The sequence below is a fragment of the Protopterus annectens genome, chromosome 6.part0 (genome assembly GCF_019279795.1).
Source record: "Protopterus annectens isolate FY-2018-M chromosome 6.part0, PAN1.0, whole genome shotgun sequence".
NCBI classification, from domain to species: domain Eukaryota; kingdom Metazoa; phylum Chordata; order Ceratodontiformes; family Protopteridae; genus Protopterus; species Protopterus annectens.
In genome coordinates this window covers 1,669,399,039-1,669,418,199 of record NC_056737.1, presented here as the reverse complement: position 1 = coordinate 1,669,418,199, position 19,161 = coordinate 1,669,399,039, and the positions used below count along the sequence as shown (strand labels likewise).

Sequence of the window (19,161 nt, the reverse complement as noted above, 5' to 3'; positions counted from 1 at the left end):
AAAAGCTTTAAGCATAGTAAACAAGAATAGAGGTATATAGTCAATAGAAGTCAGGGGGCTGGAGGGAGGGTAACCAGGACCGCAACAGTGAATACAGTTGTACATCTACATTTATGGTAAGTGTACACAACTGTACTATGTTCTTCGTGTTTCACTGTTGCAGTCATCACACTTGGGTAGATTCCCAAAGATAAGGATGGGAGGAGGTAATTCAATAGCATTAGGACCAGCTATAAGCCAGCTCTGGATTTAGAAAAAAATGGCAATCGGTAATGCTTGGTGAAGGTATGTACAGAACTCCAAGTAGCAGCTTCTAGGATATCCCTGGTAGGGACACCTCTGAGAAAGGCTGTAGAGGTAATATGCAGCCCTGGTTGAATGTGGTCTTATCCCCTTGTGGGGCAGGTTTTCCATGGTGCTTATAGCAGAAATGAATGCAATGGCCTATCCACTTAGAAATGGTTCGCTTTGAATTGGCCTTCCCCTCTACCCCTGCAGCAAATGCAACCATCAGCTGCTCAGATTTCCTGAGAGGCAGAGTCCTGTCCAAGTAAAATCTAAGTTGTCTGTGCACGTCCAAGGAGTGCAGTATTCCTTCCTCTTTGTTCTGTGGATTGGAAAAGAAGGTTGGCAAATAAATGGACTGATTAAGGGCCACACTGGATACCACTTTGGGCATGAAGGAAGGATTGGTCCTGAGGGACACCCTGTCCGCATGAAAGACGATGAAAGGCTTCACTGCCATGAGGGCCTGCAATTCAGACACCCTTCTTGCTGAAGTGATGGCTAGAAGGAAGGCTGTTTTCTAAGAAAGGAATTTCAACTCTGCATTTGTATGCATTTGAGCATATGGCTCAAAGGGAGGTAGAGTGAGCTTTTCAATACAAAGTTAAGGTCACAGGCTAGAGTATGGGCTCTCCTGGGTGGTCTTAAGTTTTTGGCCCCTCTGAGGAATTGCTTCAGCAGTGGATGAGAGAAGAGGGGTGGTTCTGTATTGTAATGAGCTGAAATGGCTGGGGCATGAATTTTGATGGAGGAAAAGGAAAGGCCCTTGTGAAGCATCTCCGTTAAGTATTGAATAATAAGAGGTAAATTAGGCGCTTCTGTGCCCATCCCCTGAGTTTGGCTCCAGGTACAGAATCTTTTCCATTTTTCAGCATAGGATTTTCTAGTACTAGGCCTCCTTGCCTCCAGAATGACATCCATAACTTGCTTACTGAGGGATGGTAACGGAGAGATCAGGTAATTAGCCAGGCTGCCAGGTTCAGAGTTTGAAGCTGTGGGTGCAGAAGCTGGCCCTCCTGCTGGGACAGCAGGGCAGGGGTCTGAGGCAGGTGTCATGGTGCCAGCAGTGACACACTGTGCAAGAGGGGGTACCAGTGTTGGCGTGGCCAGTCTGGTGTAATCAGTACTGTCCTTGGTTTGTCCCGTTTGATCTTTAGTAGTACCTTGGAGAGGAGAGGCAGAGGGGAACAGGTCATCCGCTTTCCAAGCAGAATTTGTTCAACTGGTAGTTCTGAGGGGAGGCAAACAGGTCCATCTCTGGGCTCCCCCCATTTGTTTCTCAACATGTTGAATATCTTTGGTTCCAGTTTCCACTTGTGTGGTTTTTGAGATTTCTGCTTAGGTCTGCAAGTGTATTTAGCTTTCCTGGCAGGAACTGAGCCTGTAGGTACACTTGGTAGCTCAAGGCTGTGTTCTACAGAGCCATGGCTAGTCTGCAGAGAGGGTATGAGTGGGTTCCCCCACTGCTTGTTTTATGCACCACAACAGTGGTGTTGTCCGTCTTTACCAATAATTGTCCTGGAAGAATGTGGCCCTTGAAGACTGTAAGAGCATTCTGTACAGCTAACATTTCTTTTTGATTGATATGCAGGTGCATTTAACTTGGGTTCCATTTGTCCTGAATGCACTGCCCTGCCAAGTGAGCCCCCCATGCATAGTCTGATGCGTCTGTTGTTAGGGTTTGGGCGGCAGGGGGTAGAGTGAATGGCAGTCCCTTGTTTTGGTGGCAGGCCTCTGCCCACCAAAAGAACTCCATCTGTAGACAAGATATGATAGGAATCATTGATTCTAGATCCTGAGAATGCTGACAACATAGGCATTTTAGACACCATTGTAGTTTCCTCATATGCAGTCTTGCATACGGAATTAGTAGAATGCAAGAGGCCATGAACCCCAGAGCTTGCAGTACTTTCTTTGGAGATAGCTGGGTCTTTGTGGCCAGTAGTTTGAAGTAGGCTGTTAAATTAACTTGTTTCTCTGGTGTGAGGTAGACCATCTGGGAAGTTGTATTCAAGCTTGCTCCCAGGAATACAATTTGTTGGCAGGGTACAAGATGTGATTTCTTTTCGTTTATGGTGTACCCCAGAGAAGTTAGCAATTTCTTTACAAATGCCAGATGATTTAATAGTATATCCTGGTTTTCTGCCTGAATTAGATAATCGTACAGGTATGGGTATATTTGAATACTTCTTTGCCTGCAAAATGCAATGACTGGAGCTAGGCACTTTGTGAATACCCTGGGTGCAGTAGATAAGCCAAAGGGCAGTGCAGAGAACTGATAAGTGCGTGTAGCCTGCTTTGAAGCGTAGGTATTTTCTGCAAGATTCCCTTATTGGGATGTGCAGGTAGGCTTCCTTTAAATCCAGTGTTGCTAACCACGCATCTTTGCCTAGCATGGGAAGCAGCTGATGAAGAGTTAGCATCTTGAATTTTGGGATTACCAAAAATGTGTTTAAGATGCATGGTCCAGGATAGGATGCCAGGAATGGTCTTTTCCGGGTGCCGGGAAAAGTCTTGAGTGCAAACCTTGCCCCCAAGTCGTCTTCTGGGACAGGATGAATAGCCCTGATGCTTAAAAGACAGAGAATTTGCTTTTGAGCCTCTGCCCACTGATTTGAGGGTAGGTCTGGCCAACCGTTTGGGGTTGGTAAGTAGTGGAAGTGGAATCTGTATCCTTGGGAAACTATATTTAAAAACCCATTATCCTGGGTAATTTCCCAATTTTTTGCAAGCAGTGTAATCTTTTCCCCTAAAGGAACAGTCAGTTGAGCAGGGCTTAGAAGTTTTAAAGTTAAGTCATTGAGACAGTTTACCACAGGGGGGAGTCTTACTACTCCCTGCGATGGAAGTGGGAGCCCCCCACTGCTTAGGCCTGTGAGTACCTTGGGACTGAAGCCTGGGTGTTCTGCTGGTTCTAGGTTTCGACTGAGAAAGCCTGGAAGAGGCAGGAAAGGACCAATTTTTAGAGGGCCAATGCCTACTAAATCTGGGAGGTTGTACTTGCAGAAAACCTTTAACAGTTTTCATAGATTTAGCTTTTTCCGCCATCTTTTTAAGTACTACTACTGCTTTGTTGCCAAACAGGCGGTCTTGGTTTAAGGAAGCATCCAGTAATTTAGCTTTAACATGATCTAGCAAAGATTGCTCCTTAAGCCAAGCATGCCTTCTAAGTACAGACCCAGTGACAGCAGTCCTTCAAGATGCCTCTAATGAATCAAAACCACATTGCAAAGTATGTTTTCCAACTTGTTCAGCAGAATGCATTAAATCCTGTAATTCTTTATTTTCAGCATAGTCAGGAATCAACATAATTTTCTGTTTAAGCAATCCAATAATATGCTGCTGATACTTTAACATATGAAACTAGCAGTTTAAGGCCCTAATGGCCAAAGTTGCAGAAGTGTATACCTTCTTACCCCATCTATCCAGCGCCCTGGAATCTCTATCAGAGGGGGTAGGATTTTTGGCAGTAGTAGCCTTAATGCCCTTGGGTCCCAGAGTACTGGTCTCAGGATCCGCAGTAGGATTTTTAAAGAGGAACTTGAGAGAGTCAGGTACCCTGTAATACCTATCAGGTTTTCTGGGAGCAGGAGGAAAAGTGTCAGGGGCCAGGCCAGATTCAGAGAAGGCATCATCTACAATGTCCAATACAGGAGAGATAGCTAAAGGCCTGTGTTGAGGCAGGAGTAAGAATTCCATAACCCTCTTTTTGGAGTCAGAGTAATCCTGGCTTTCCCAGCGGAAATGCTCCCTAAGAGTATACAAGGTTTCACCAAAAGAGAAATCCTCTGGAGAAGAAGCAGTGGGAACTGAGTTTCTGCATCAGAATCCTCATAGGTAGATAAGGGCAAATCCTGCTCATCAGAGAAAACAGAAATTTCAGAATCCTGATGAGAAGAATCAGAAGGAAAATCAGTCCTAGGTCTCTTAGAGGGGGAAGGGTGGCTTCCCCTGATTAGAGTAATAAGGTCTTCAGCCATTCTTATCATTTGTTTTTTAGGCATAGGGGCCTGACCATGCGGTCTGGGCGTCGGTTTTCTAGGCATGGATCGAGTTTTAGGCTTTGAAGAAGAAAATGGCGTTGGTTTAATATGCAAGTCAGTAGGCCTGAATACACCCTCAGAAACCAGTGCCTGCACAGCGGCTCCAGACGCATCCAAGGTAGAGACATCCGCAGGTTCCACAGTCGAAGAAGCATCTCGCAGCATACCGGACTTCAAATGGGTCTCAGTAGAGGCCTGCGAATCTGAAGTAGCAGGTATCAGGGGCTGCGAAAGCGCCTCACCAAGTACTGGCGAACTGGTGACTAGCTTAGGAGAAGCGTCGTCGGCAGCTTTGGATCTATGTAGTGTGCCTCTGTCTTTATCTTTGCGTTTTTTTCAGAATGTCAGTAGCTGGGTGGCATACCGAAGCCATTTCTGGATAATTGAACAGAGTACCAAAATATCTGGATGCGTAAATGAACAGACGACACATAGTATGAGGTTTGAATAACACACAAAACCGACAGAGAGGTACGTCATGGTCTGGGTCTAGGCAAGGAATGCAGTACGAATGAAAATCTTTATGAGGTATTTGCTTTCCACAAGAAATAAAATTGTTAACTTTTACTGGCATCTGTTTAGAGCAAGAAAAAGGATCCCCAATGGGGTACGTAGCTTAGTTGCAGACTTAGGATCTGAAACTCGAAAACGAAAATTTCAGGAGTCGGCTGACCGGCACTTGTGAACTGCTTCTGCTTTGGGCACTGCACGGCAAGAAAGACTGATGTAATGGCATCAGCTGCATGCTTTATACCCCTGACTACCTGACGTCATGGAAGATGAGACAGCAAACGATGCCGAACCCAAGACTTTGATGATCAGGCCGACTGAGGGCTACTGCAAGCAGATAACCCAAATGTGATGACTGTAACAGTGAAACACGAAGAACATTGATAGAATTCTCCAAAGTGCTAACAAATTGAGGGACAACTCGCAAAGCATCAATTAGCAGTGACTGAGCTTGTCCATTAGCAGACTGGCTTCTGCAGGAATGTGAATGGCCATCAGAAAATAGATGGCTAACATAGTACAGTCCCACACATCTATGTCTTGACACTGGGCTAGGAAAAAAAGTCCACCCTGCTTATTGATATACCATGTCACAGCCATCTTGTATGTGGGTAAATGGCAAATGCACCACGTGGAAGGGAGTACTGTAATGTCTGTAGATTGAGGACTGCCCTCATTCCTAAAACAATGATGTGCACACTAGCCTCTGAATATACACCCAGAACTATCTACATTGACAATGCCTCTACAGGAGTGGGAAGGTGAAATGGATCATGCATCCCCCATTATCAGTGAAAGTGAAAGCCTGTAATGACTCCATCTAGGACTCTATAGTATCCAATGCAGTTCTGAAGAACTGGAACTGTTCGACAACAGACTGTCATACGGTCACTAACCTTTCAGAGTCGGTGCAGCAGGGCACAGTTCTCCAGATAGGGAAACATCTTTAAACACTGCAGCCTCTAATTCATGGCAAATATGGAAATATGTATTGGTAAACATCGTAGGGGCTGAGGTGAGACCAAATGGAAAAGTACAAAGGTAATGATGACTGGTTCCTACCCAAGAAGCAAAGAAAGACCTGTGATCTTGATGTTGAGGTAGGTGCCTCAGACATCCAAACACATCTAGCTTCCTGACAAAGGATGGACAGACTGCATTGTAATCACCTGGAACTTTTCATGGTTTGACAGCCTAGTAACCACCCAACAGACATTTTAAGCCTAGCCGTGCTTACCTCAAACTTACCAAAGTACTGCTGATATATGTCAATACCCTATGGAATTTTACGGTTACATTACATGCTTGTACACATCAACAACTCACATGTTTCTCTGGGGGGCATATTCATTTAGGTCGCCGAAATCCAGCAATAACACAAGGTCCTCTGTTTTCTTGGGAACTAAAAAAAAATCATGGAGTAATTCCCAGATCCTCTGGTCTGATGGGACCTATTGTATGCTTCTCTTTGTAACGAGGTTTCGTTTAAGCCTCTTTCCCTGCCACATTATTCTGATGGAGTAGGACACCTAGCAATGTAATTTTGTGGCTTGAGAGGGATGTGGAAGGTATATTACTACCTTACATCTACTTGGCCTGTATCACAGTCAGCCATGCATGTAAGTAGGATAATGAAATCCCAACTGCCTCCAGGGTGGGATAGTCAAGTAAGTCTCTAGGAGATTAGACTACTGTCCACCTTAAGGAGGAAAGCAATACCCTAAGTTTTGCTGTGAGCTTTTGCAAACATCCTGGTGCCCATTCTGCAGGTTACCACATCCATGGTTGGCTACTCCCAATCCACTTGACTTCCTTTTTGTTCCACTGACTCCTACCATTTCACTGTTTTACTAGTTGTTCCACGTTGGCTCCTCCCAGTCCACTGTCCTACTTGTTGCTCCACGGTGGCTCCTTCCAGTCCGCTGTCCTACTTGTTCCACGTAGGCTCCTCCCAGTCCGCTGTCTTACTTGTTGTTCTACGTAGTTTTCTCCCAGTCTATGTTACTTGTTGCTGGCTATGCTAGCACCATAACAGAAGTGGACCCCTCTACATCCTAAAAGGGGTGTGGGTGACTTGGCAATTCTATTCAGACAGCAATAAGGGCTTTCCTTTCTTTCTCACTATCCTACAACTTCTCCTTAACCTTGGGTACAAACAAGGTGTATACATCAATAAAGGGAGTTAAACAAAACATACCCAAAAATGTTCAACTAAAAAAAAAAATCATACTTCAAAATGTTCAACTTAGTCAGATGTGATAGCAGACTGAAGGCAGCAAACACCAGTGTAGGTATCTGTGTGAACAGTTTCCCACGCACACAGTCAGATTAGAGATGAAAGAAAAAAGTCTCAATCTATGAAAACAATTTAGTTTTGAGAGTTTGTCATTCAGAAACTTTTTCAGTGAGTTAACAATACTGCCTGAACACACCACTGGAATCTCAGTGTAAGGGACAAGTAATTTTGCAACCTAATGGAAAAAGCCAAGGGCAGAAATTTACTTCCTACAGTAATACAGTGCCCTGTACTGCTTTTTTTGGGGGGGGGGCTGCAGGGCTCTGTGGAAAGGAGCCTTAAACCAGCAATTTCAGTATTTGTGAGGCCAGAGGATGACTTCTGGTCTCCTGGGACTGGGGTTCACAACATCAGCTCTCTTACAGTCCTTGATGATGTCAACAGTAACTATCAATCTTTGCAAAGGGAAACACCCTGAAGGATCACAAGAGAGAATGGAAAGCCTTCTGCAGGATTAATTAAGGAGGAGTCATAGTATCCAGGCCACATTTTCTTCTTCTTCCATCTCCACTACGATCTCCTCAAATTTGGGGCTGTTTGGGAGAAAGATGGGAAATCTCCATCTCCACTGGCCGTATCTGGTACATGGGACTCCAATGTGCCTTCTAATAAATGTACATTTCTTTCCCTTCTAGGGAAGGGATCTATCAGATGGAAGAACTACAACTAGACAGTGCAAACAAATCCTGCCAACAAATCTCAGATTCTCTGGTCCAATGTTGACACGACTGAGGAGCTGAAGAATTTGACTTGTTGCTACTGCAGATGTTGAAGGTGACAACTGCAGAAGTGCCTACAGCAGTGACATGAAAGCTGGGGCTCATAGCATGGAGATCAAGCATCCACAACAACTGACACTAAACAAAAGCATCAGACCCACGCCTAGCACAGAGGGTTTCAGGTATGAAGAATGGCTTTTATATTGTTCTGAAAACTGTTCAGCACAAGTTATTGCACAGCATGAACATATCGTAGTTTAGTGTGTTAGTCTGTTGAGCACTATATATTGCATGGTTTAGAGATTTTATAGTACTACTTTATCATTTACCCCTTGCTTTCTGCTGCTTATATTTGGCTCTACTGCTGTATAACCCTGTCCTCTCAAATGGACTAGGGTCACCGATAGCATGCTGAACTGCTGAATGAATGTTTTGTTCTATTTAATGGAGCCTATATTGCCTAACTTGTATTGTTCATAGCATGTCTGCTGCTTTCCATTGTTAATCCCCTAAACCTAATCTTCCTCTACATACTTGATCTAGCCTCATCTAACCATAGCCTCTCTCTACTACTGTGCTTTGTTACACCCTCCTTTCTTCTCTAAACATCCCTTACCTTCTACCTTCTCCTCTACATCTGCAATATTAACTAACTCAGTGTAGTCTCCCTTCTCCTCTACAGTAATCCATCCCGGGTGCTCCCTCCCTGCTTTAAACGCAAAAGGAATACGTCCGGCCATCATCTGAAGACACCCTGAATTGGCCAGCTTGCCTGGTACTTAGAAAATACTACTGAGAAGACCCTCCCCCAACAAGATTGTGTAAATGTATGTTGCTTAACACTAATTAAATGTAGACTTGATGTACTATCTATAGAGTTAATCTGCCTTCCAGTGTGTGCATTCTAGCAGCCTACCGCAGACAGTTTGCCCTCTCCCCCTCCTGTTATCACTACCCTAGAATATATTTAAACCTAAGACTGGTCCAACTATCCCTACTGTTTGCTATCTCCTTCTACCATTAGGTGGCAGCATCTACCAATATAAATCCTAAATATTCTTTATAATCCCAACAAGTTTTATTTTTTTACAAACAGTTGGTTATGAGTGAATATCCTTAGACTGTAAATATCTTCTCCCTCCAGCTAAACCACCCTCTGTAAAGGCAGCCTTTTTCTGGCTGGAAATATTTAGCTCATACCTTCCAACTACAGCCTTTAAACTGCTCTTTGCTGATATTTTTTCTGCCATACTAACCTCTAGTGTTCTTTCCCACTGCGTTTGCCCTACAGGCTCACTCCGCTCCCCTACCCTGCCCCCATTTCCCACCCGTCCCCAGTACTGCTAGCTTTATTCCTATCTTACCCCACCCTCTCAGCCTAATTACCCAATACCAGCTCCCCCCTCATTACTCCTCCCACCTATAGCCATCCTTCTTAAACTCTGTAATCTGTACTCCACCCAGTAATTATAATCCCCTCCTATTTCCTTAAACCTCTAGAATACCTCCATCACTTTTTAAACCCTTTCTTCTTCATAGCCTTCTCTATTTTCCTAACCACTCATACCACTCTCTCTTTGCTCCAACATGCTCTCCTCAAGTTATCACACCCTCCAGTCCCCCAGCCTCCTCTTTCTGTTCCTACTTCCCTTATACTATACTATGCTACCTCATATTCCATCTATGCTTGTCCAATACCGCCTACAAAGACAACTACCATACAAACCCAACTTCCCCCTCACTCTTACTCCCATTTCCACCATCTCCTCTTCTTTCACTCAGCCCAGCCCTCTGCACCTATTCCACACTAAACTCTTCTCCTCTAAAGTCAAGATACTGTCACCTGCTCCAATCTACCAAAATTCATGCCTGGCAGACCAATATGGCTAAAGGATATCTCCTTCAACAACCTAGTCCAAGTTGGTGATATCCATCCTAACCCTGGACCTACATCCTTTATTAACAACAGTCATCCTTTATCCTCTTCCTCCTATCTCAACACCCTAAAGATTTTTACAGTTAATGCACAAAGCCTAAACAACAAAGTACACCAATTTCAAGCTTGGTTAAGCCATAACCAACCAGATATCTTAATCAGCTCTGAAACCTGGCTCAAGCCCTTTATCTCAGACTCTAGATTCTGCCCCCAGGATGTCATTGTCTCAGAAAAGACCAACTAAATAAATAAGGTGGAGGCAATGCCCTAGTCTACTCCAACCTTACCTTAATTCCCCTCCAAATACCAATTTCAGAACACTGAACTAACTGCTGGAATTCTAAAACTAAATAAACATAAAAATATCTGCATCATTGCCCTATAAATCTCACTTGGTAACTATCTCTACACACAAAAATATTCTCCTATGGGCCTCTACTGAAATTAACTATGAAACTTATATCCTTGGTGATGTGAATATTGACTGGAATAAAATCAATTGCCCCTCTCCCTCCCTATCCATTAACCTCTATAACTTCACTCAAATAATCCTCTCCATCACTTGACCTAACAAAATAAACCCTCCCGGATCCACTATAGATTGGATCCTAGTCTCAGATCCAAATAAAATAACCAATTCTGGCACAATTCCTGATACCTTTAGCGACCACCTCCCAGCCTTTATGCATTGCTCAACTAGTTCCTCCCCACACCAGCATCAGTATATTCAAACTCGTAACCTCAGTGGCTTCAACCCAACTACTTTCTCAAATACTTTCAAACAAATGAACTGGCAAATTCTAAACATCCTTCCTCTTGACAAGGTTATAGAATACTTCAACTCTGTCTTCCTTGATACTTTAAACTCACTAGCACCACTAAAAAACAAAAGGATAAAAACTAAAATTGCTCCTTGGCTATCCAAAGAGACAAAACAGATTATGCACCACAGAGACAAACTATGGAAGCTTTACCAAAACAAACTGGACAATTCCTTGCTCCAATATAAACAGCTCCGCAACGGTGCAAAACGACTAATCACCAAAGACAAAAAATCCTACTATATCAAACTTCAGCCCAATAACAATAAAAACCCCCAAAAATTCTGAAACTCAGTAAACTCACTCCTCAATCCAGGCTCTAAGAATAATCCCTGTCCTGACCCAAGTAAATCTGATCTCAAACTAGGCTCTGAATTTAACTCATTTTTCATAGACACTATTACTACCCCTTACCAAGACATTTCCCAATAAAAACCAACTGCTCTATACTGTCCCCCTTCTAACTCAGCTTATCTATTTGAACTCAAACCAATCTCCACTAACTTTATAAAAAAACTTTTGTCCAAACTTAAACCTTGCTCTAACGATATTCCCTCTTCCTTCCTAAAATGTGCTGCTGATGGCATTGCACTCCCAAAATCAGCATCATTATCAACCGATCCATAAAAGAATCATATGTCCCCAAACTCTGGCACTCAGCTTATATTCTTCCTCTTCATAAAGGAGGCAAAAATACCAGCATCTCAAACTTTCGCCCTACTGCTTTGCTCTCACCAATCTCCAAAATCCTAGAAAAATGCATCCACCTCCAACTTATGCCTTTCCTGACCCAAAACAATCTTCTCACTCCTACCCAGCATGGCTTCCGTCCAGGCCATAGCACAATAACCACTCTACTCTCTTTCCTAGAAACTGTCAATCAAGCCCGAGATTCAGGCCACTTAGTTTCTACTGTTTTACTCGATCTGTCTAAAGCCTTTGATACTGTTTCTCACAAGCACCTTCTTTGTCATCTCTCAAACCTTAATCTCTCACATAATGCTTTATCCTGGTTCTCCAGTTATCTAGCAGACAGATCACAGGCAGTCAAATGGAAGAACTCCATCTCTTCCTTCCTACCTACCCCAAATGGCATACCACAGGGATCCATCCTTGGGCCAATGCTTTTCAACATCTTCATCAATAACTTTCACACTGCTATTCCTGATGCTAAAATCATTCAATATGCAGACGATTCAACCTTAGTCTGCTCTGCCTCAAACCTCTCTGAATTGCTGACTAAATCCCAAACTGCCTTCTTAACAACTGAAAACTGGATGCGCCAAAACCACCTCTCTCAATGCAAATAAATGAAAGATTCTACTCCCTCCCACAAAGACCCTCTCCTATGATAAAAACAACTTCAAAGTCTATAGTCAAACCAACTCACCTACAGAAGTAGTCCCCTCTGCCAAACTACTTGGCATTACTGTAGATGAACACCTCAAGTTTGATATTCATATTCAACAAAATATTAAGAAAACCCACCAAAAGCTAGGTATGCTGTATAGGAATAATTGCTCTCTCCAACTCTACCAGGTAAATTCTGGCCTCGACGTATGTTCTTCCTTCCTTATTATAAGGAGCCCCTCTCCTAACCAACCTGTCCTCCTCTATCACCTCTAAACTAGAAAACTGCTACAACAAAATCTCTAAATTTGCCTCTAAATCGAAAAATACCACCCATCACTGCCTAACCCTACAATCCCTGAAATTGGCTTGAACTCCCAAACTACCTAGACTATCTCCAACTCACTACTGCACATTGACTCATATTTCACCCAACAAAATGTCCCGCTCTAACATCCTTCCCCCTTATACACTCAACAGAGCTCTCAGATCTGAAAATCAAAACTTAATTACTATTCATAAACCTAAAAGTCCTACTGGCCAACTTCTCCTATTTTTCTCACTAGGCAAAAAATGGAATTCCCTTCCCTCCAGACTAAGAACCATACCAAACTCAGAAAACTTCAAAACCCAACTATTCAAACACCTGTCCACTACATGGAAATGTACCTGCCTTCACCCAACCTAATCCAAGGGGGTTCTCGCTCAGTTATCTTCCTATGAGCCTAAGCTCTCAACAACTTCTATAGCTTCTCTCTAAGCTCTCACCTCCTACAGCTACCCTCACACAGCCCAACCTTGTAAATATTGTAAATAGCATTCTACTATTGATGTGTGTATGTAAAGCATATTTACGTTTTCTTAAAAGGTTTGTATGTAAACTGGTTTCCAGACCTAACCCATATCTGTTTTCCTCAAATGAAACTGTGTGATCCCTACATTCAAGCTTAATGAATTTGTTAACTATGCATGATATTGAATGCATTTATGAGTAACTATTCTACATTAACATCTTTAATATCAACTATCATTGGCATCTAAATTGTATAATGCATCTTGGAGCTTTTCTCCCTGGGCCTCCACTGAAAATGGGTCAATTTGGCCCAGTGGACTTCCCTAGTAATCAAATTGCAAATAAAATAAAGAAGGAAAAGCTGCTAACTCTGTGATCCGAGAATGGCATCAAGGGCACTGACACCAATAGTCACCTTCACATCTCAGCCCTGATCCCAAAGGGCAAAGTGAAGGATCTTTCTGTACAAAAATAACTTAAACTTACTTCTAGTTTTGGAGAGTACTAGGAGTGAAGCCTTGCCAAGATTCACAGTTGCAAGTGTTAAGCTACTCTTCCAAATAAATTAAGCATTGCTCATGCTTATCCTGGGGAGGACGTTATTCATATGCTCATAAATTAGTACTAGGCTAACAACTCTTGCGGGCCATTTAAGCATAGCCAATTATCCAATTTGGTTCTTAAAATCAACCTACCCTGTTGGAGTCCAGATTCACTTAACTCTTTCCAAGATCTGTATTTATATATTACTCTACTGCTAATTGAAATATATAAAAATATTACAATAATGATAATTACTAGATCAAACATAGGTATTTGGAGGGGAACTATGCATTGGGATAAAGCATTTAGAATCTGCTTCTGCCCATTAGTAGCACAAGGGAGTCATTTGCACTTATGGAATAGCAAAAATGGGAGACATCCCAAATAGAGAACAGTACAAATGTAAACTATAAACAGCTTTATATGCAGACATAACAAAAGTGAGAGTCAAATCCAAGTTTACAGGAATACAGTTGTTGGCTACAAAACAAAAAGACCACCATATAATGATGCACTAGATGCACTACTTTATTATCCTGGTACCTCAGCCTTTCACCTTCAAGGGATAACCAGTACAAATCACAAAGCAAAATAAATACATCAATTGATTCATTAGTCAATTAACATTTAAATACTGAAACGTTTCAAGTGAGCAATGTCATTAATTTCATCATATGCACAACATTTTACATAACATTTTCCATACCCCACATTAAAGTATTAAAGCTACTAATGTACCCACCAAAAAGTGCCCATACAGCACATTAAATAGATAAATTAAAAAAAAACTAAAAATTAAGCACAACCTCCTAATTTAAACCCCTAGGGGAAAGAGGCCATAGCTGAAAATAAATGTGGTTTCCAATTGATTTAATTTCTTGGCAAAATCCCCTCCATAGTTAGTCATGGGTTAAGCCAAAATACTAAAAAACAAAGATTCCCCATTGCCTGAATGTTCCTTCAAAAAGCGACTAGCCACTGGACTATTAACATTGCCTTTCCTAATGTCTGTTAAATGTTCCAAAATTCTGATTTTAACTTTTCTTTTGGTCTGCCCAATATACCACTGGACCACATCAAACCCACAACCCAAAATGTAAATAACACCACATTGACAATTAATATCTACCCTGAGAATCAAATCTTCGGCCATTAATCACAGTGTTAGACATGTTCCTAATTCTCCCACATACACTACATTCACCACAAGGGACAGAACTCACCAGTTTAGCAGACATCGTTCTTTCCAATATTGAATAATTCAACAATTCTTTCAAATTACAAAACCGACTATAGGAAAAAGTAAGGTGTCCAGGAAACAATTTCCTCAATGTCTCACCCGAAGTTATCATGGTCCACAAGTCCATCACCACCTTCCTCAAAATACCAGAGAAGGGGCTAAACCCAGTAGCATAAAACAACTTATTATTAACCTCATACACCATCTCAGGATGATTTCTAAATCTCCTCAATACACTTGCATGCCCCTGATTAGTGCAACAAACTCCCTCCCTTTAATTTATTCTTAGCCTTCTCCAGAATGTCCCTCTAATAACCCCTGACCAGGAGCCTTTGTTCCACTTCAGACGTAAATCTGTCCCCTAGATTCCAAGTCAGAAGTATTAAACTAAATTCTCCTAAATTCCCCATAGGGTAAGGAATTAATAACATGAGGGGGTGGATACATGCTAGATGCATAAAGAAAGTTAACTGCTGTAATTTTCCTATATGGTCTAAATTGAACTTTACCAACCCCATCTACAAAAACTTCTACATCCAAAAAATTAATAGAAATATGGTCCATATAACTAAAATTTATAGCATGTGTGTTCTCATTCAATGTATCTACAAACTTAGTCAGCCATGGCACCCTTACATATAAAAAAACAAATCTATAAAACGTTTACAAATGATGACATTATCTACACTATACTTATTAGCATAAATAAAAATGTTTTTCAAACTCCCCCACATATAAAATAGCATAGGAGGGAGCAAAAGGTGCCCCCCCCCAATGGCTGTACCTCTGGTTTGTAAATAATATTCTTTTTCAAAACAAAGCAAGTGTGAGATAAAAAAAAAAAAAAAAAATTAAGCAAGTCCAAAATATTCCTGCAATACCCAAGACTCCTTCTGGAAGAAATACTAGTATATAAAGGAAATATATCTATAGATACCAAAAAATAATCACATTGTCATTCCAAATTTTTGATAGCCGGACACAGTCCCTACATATTTTTAATATGTGCTCTGGCTTTGCTTAAATATTTAACAAGGAATACACCAAAGCCCCCACATTTTCTAAATAAGAGCCAATGCCCGACGCAACTGGTCTTCCCGGTGGTCTCCTCTGATCTTTATGAATTTTAGGAATGACATAAAATACTAGATCACGAAGCTTGGCAATAAAACAATTTTTTAAACATATTGTGCAGATAAAAATCCCTTGAAGGCGAAAGGCTGAGGTACCAGGATAATATAGTGCATCTTCGTGTGGTGGTCTTTTTTGTTTTTCTGTAGTTTATTTTATCTGTGGTATTTATCATATAGTTGTTAGCAATGGAAAGAAAAAATGGGGAAAAAAAACACCATTTTTATAAAACTACTACAAACCAAATAAAGGTTGAAGTCTTTTCTGAAGCACGGCAAAAAAAAATTGAGACAAAAGTCTCTGGCAGTGCATTATGGAAGAACACAAGTTACTAAGTAGCCTGGGAAAGTTTCAGATCCATAGGTGTTCTAACAAGTATTACTCTTGCAGTTAATGAAGACAGACCTCATCATACCAAATACTTTAATTTGCTTCTTCCCTTACCCCAAGAACATCTGGGTGGCTTAAAACATTAAGTACTGGAAAGGTATACCGTCTAGAAGCACACAATGCCTGTTGGAGGGGTTACACAGATGTGGGAATGGAGTGCATTCTCACAGCTGGTGCAGAACTCCAAAAACCCCACCTATGCCCTTTTATCATATTACTCCCATACTAGGCAACGGTCAGCATACAACTGTGTCTAGGCATCTTATCTAACACTGAGGACTTCCACATAATGTGCACCAACTCTCTTACAAAGGTTTTGAACTCTGTGAGCTGCTGTCATACAAAATTTGCTTCTATATTCATTTTACTTGTGTACTGTACAGTTCACAACCACCAAGGGTACAGCTGCTGTGGGTTAATATGCATCTAGTTCTGTTTAATGACAGCAGCACAGATGATAAAAAGATATTCTGTAACACTGCGTAAATAAAGTTACATCTGAGCAACTAAAATTTTCAGTATATGGGCATCATACCAGACTTCTGAAAACACCATCAAATCAGTACTTACAATGCAAAGCTGTATCTTCTCAACATTGTCAACAAAAGCTATTTAATTTCTTCCACATTTCAGGCCAATCCTGCAGTGCTGGATTCAAAGTCACTTGACTAAGAATTCAGTCTCTGTTAGTCCTCTGTGGTTGACAACCACTGCTGACAACGAAACAAAAAAACAGAGTAAATAGCTAGCCCTTACCAGTAACAACACAAAGCACCATGTTAACTAACTTTTGTTGACAGAAATATATATCCCAGGACTTGGTTCCTGCTTCCTCAATCACTGCCCTGTACTACTATACTGCCACTCCTTCCAGTTTATCAACAGGTCTCAGTTCATTATTCAGCATATCTACTTTACTCATCCTCAAGGTCAGGAGATTTGAGTTGTAACCAAAAGGATGAGAACAGTGACACAAACTGCAAAAATAAGGTGGCTCCTCTGTACAATATACACTGAGAAGCTTAGCAATCTAGTAAAATCTCAGAATTAAGCCACTGATCCTCTGGGAATACAGAAGTCAGTTGAGATTTTCTTGGGCACCTGGTGAGTACGCTCCTGGGTGCCTTCTACAGGATGTGCATCTCCCACAACCCTGAAGTAAATCTAAGATATAATATGGGGAACAGTAATCAGTTTACCTAGTAATTTCTAACTATGTGCTAAACTGTTGGTGGTGACAGGAAAACTGGGAACACACTACTCAACTGACAAACATTGTGACCATTACCCAAACTAGTGGTTTAGAAACTGGAAGACTGCTGAATAAAAGGACCACAGTCACAGACGCATTACACATCAAAAGTGCTCAATGAAAAAACTGTTGTGTTGCAGAACAGTAGAGTGAGTCAGTTATACACAACTATCTCAAAGCTGAAAAGTTCTTATTTACTTACTTATTCAAACAAATCGCCTATTCTCACAGCTTTATACACACAGCCTTTTAAGGAAAAATACTTAAAAAAAAAAATAAATAAATAAATAAATAAACATGAAATATACACACCAGCTGCAAATCCGTCAAATATTCTGTTTTTCCTTAATACTGGATGGCTGTTCGTGCTGATAAGTACACCAGCTTGAGCATTTCTGAAGATATCATTCTCTTCTAAAAGTCCTAAAAAATGGTAATAAAAATGTTCATTTTAAGCAGTGTTCAACATTTTAATAACAATGTCTGTACATCAAGTTAACACAAGGGAGCTTTTATCCTGCACTGTTTCACATACTTGTCTACAGAACAAAAACACCAACAGGAAGACTGCAACTTTAGGAAGACAAATGAGATAGACACATTACCATCACTCTATCTTAACAGGTCCTCACAACTAGCCAGGGTTTAATTAATCAGTAGATCCCACCAACAGAGAAATTATTATAATGTTAAGACTTCTTCAAGCTGCTCTCAAACAATACTCCACCTTCCTAGGATACTCGGTCATGTCTTCAACAGTCCCACAAGAGAAGATTAGGAACCATTTCCTTCAGTTCTTTCATAAGCAAGTTCATGGACCACAGAAGAAACAATCAAAAGGCTAGAAGTACCAACTTTTAAATGCAACATGAGTAAAGATGAAAGGAGATGACAAGCTATACGCTCTTTAAATTTCCTGTTTGTCATACCCACATAAAAAGCATCACAGATATCACACTTAGCTAAATATATTAAATTGCTTATATTGCAATTCCCATATGCATGTAGAACAAACTCTCTACCTGTCATGGGATGTGTAATGGACTTCTCTGCGAACATATGCTTACAGTAAACACAATTCCCACATTCAAATGTACCTTGTTTCGCATTTCCTGCCCTAAAAAATTCCTTGGGTTGCTCCTTATAACAACATCTGTTTCAAAGTGTTCTTCTTTTTGTACCCAAAAGCTGGTGGATCCCCTACTATTTCCTTTAATGCCAGGAAGTCCCTTAAAATTGACCAATGTTGTCTAATAATATTCTTTACTGTTTCAGTGTTCCTGTTATAGGTAAGCATACACCTCATTTTATTTGTCTGCGGTCCTCCTCTAACTCTGTCCTGACTCACACTACCAAAACAGGGCTGAAGCCCTCTGCTTAGTCATTGCTGTTGTATGCGCCTACTAGCTACACGGATTTCAGACTCTAGGTAACCCCTATTTAAAAAGTCAGAGACCACAACATCCAATTGTTCGGACATCCTATCATGTACAGTATTTAGTCTAACTACTCGTTGCACCTGATTTTTCATTACATTTCCAAACATAAATGGAGGACGCATGCTATTACGATGTAAGTAACTATTACACTTAACCTCCTTTCTGCATAGTTCTGTATATACTATACCCTGTTCATCCTTCATTAATTTTACATCAAGGAACATAATCTGGTCCTTAGATATATCATGTTTGAATCTTAGCGTTTAATGTAAAATCCAAAAACAAAAGATCAGCAATAATCCCAAGCGCTTTCACCCGGTCACTACCAGGCTTTTTCAAGGAATGAATTATTAAAAAGCCTTGCTTTCAGAATAAATACTGAATTGTGAAGTCACATGACTTGTAATTAATCA

The 19,161-nt window shown here is 41.1% G+C and overlaps 1 protein-coding gene across 3 annotated transcripts in view; it reads right to left on the bottom strand.

Annotated features, from left to right (window-relative positions):
- FBXO11 (F-box protein 11) overlaps window positions 1-19,161 on the bottom strand; it is a 2,134,039-nt gene that overhangs the window by 356,406 nt on the left and 1,758,472 nt on the right. For all 3 annotated transcript variants that reach the window (XM_044075082.1, XM_044075080.1, XM_044075081.1), the window contains one exon: window positions 17,622-17,732. In XM_044075082.1, the coding sequence (XP_043931017.1) occupies window positions 17,622-17,732 (111 nt within the window). The remainder of the gene's footprint in view (window positions 1-17,621; window positions 17,733-19,161) is intronic.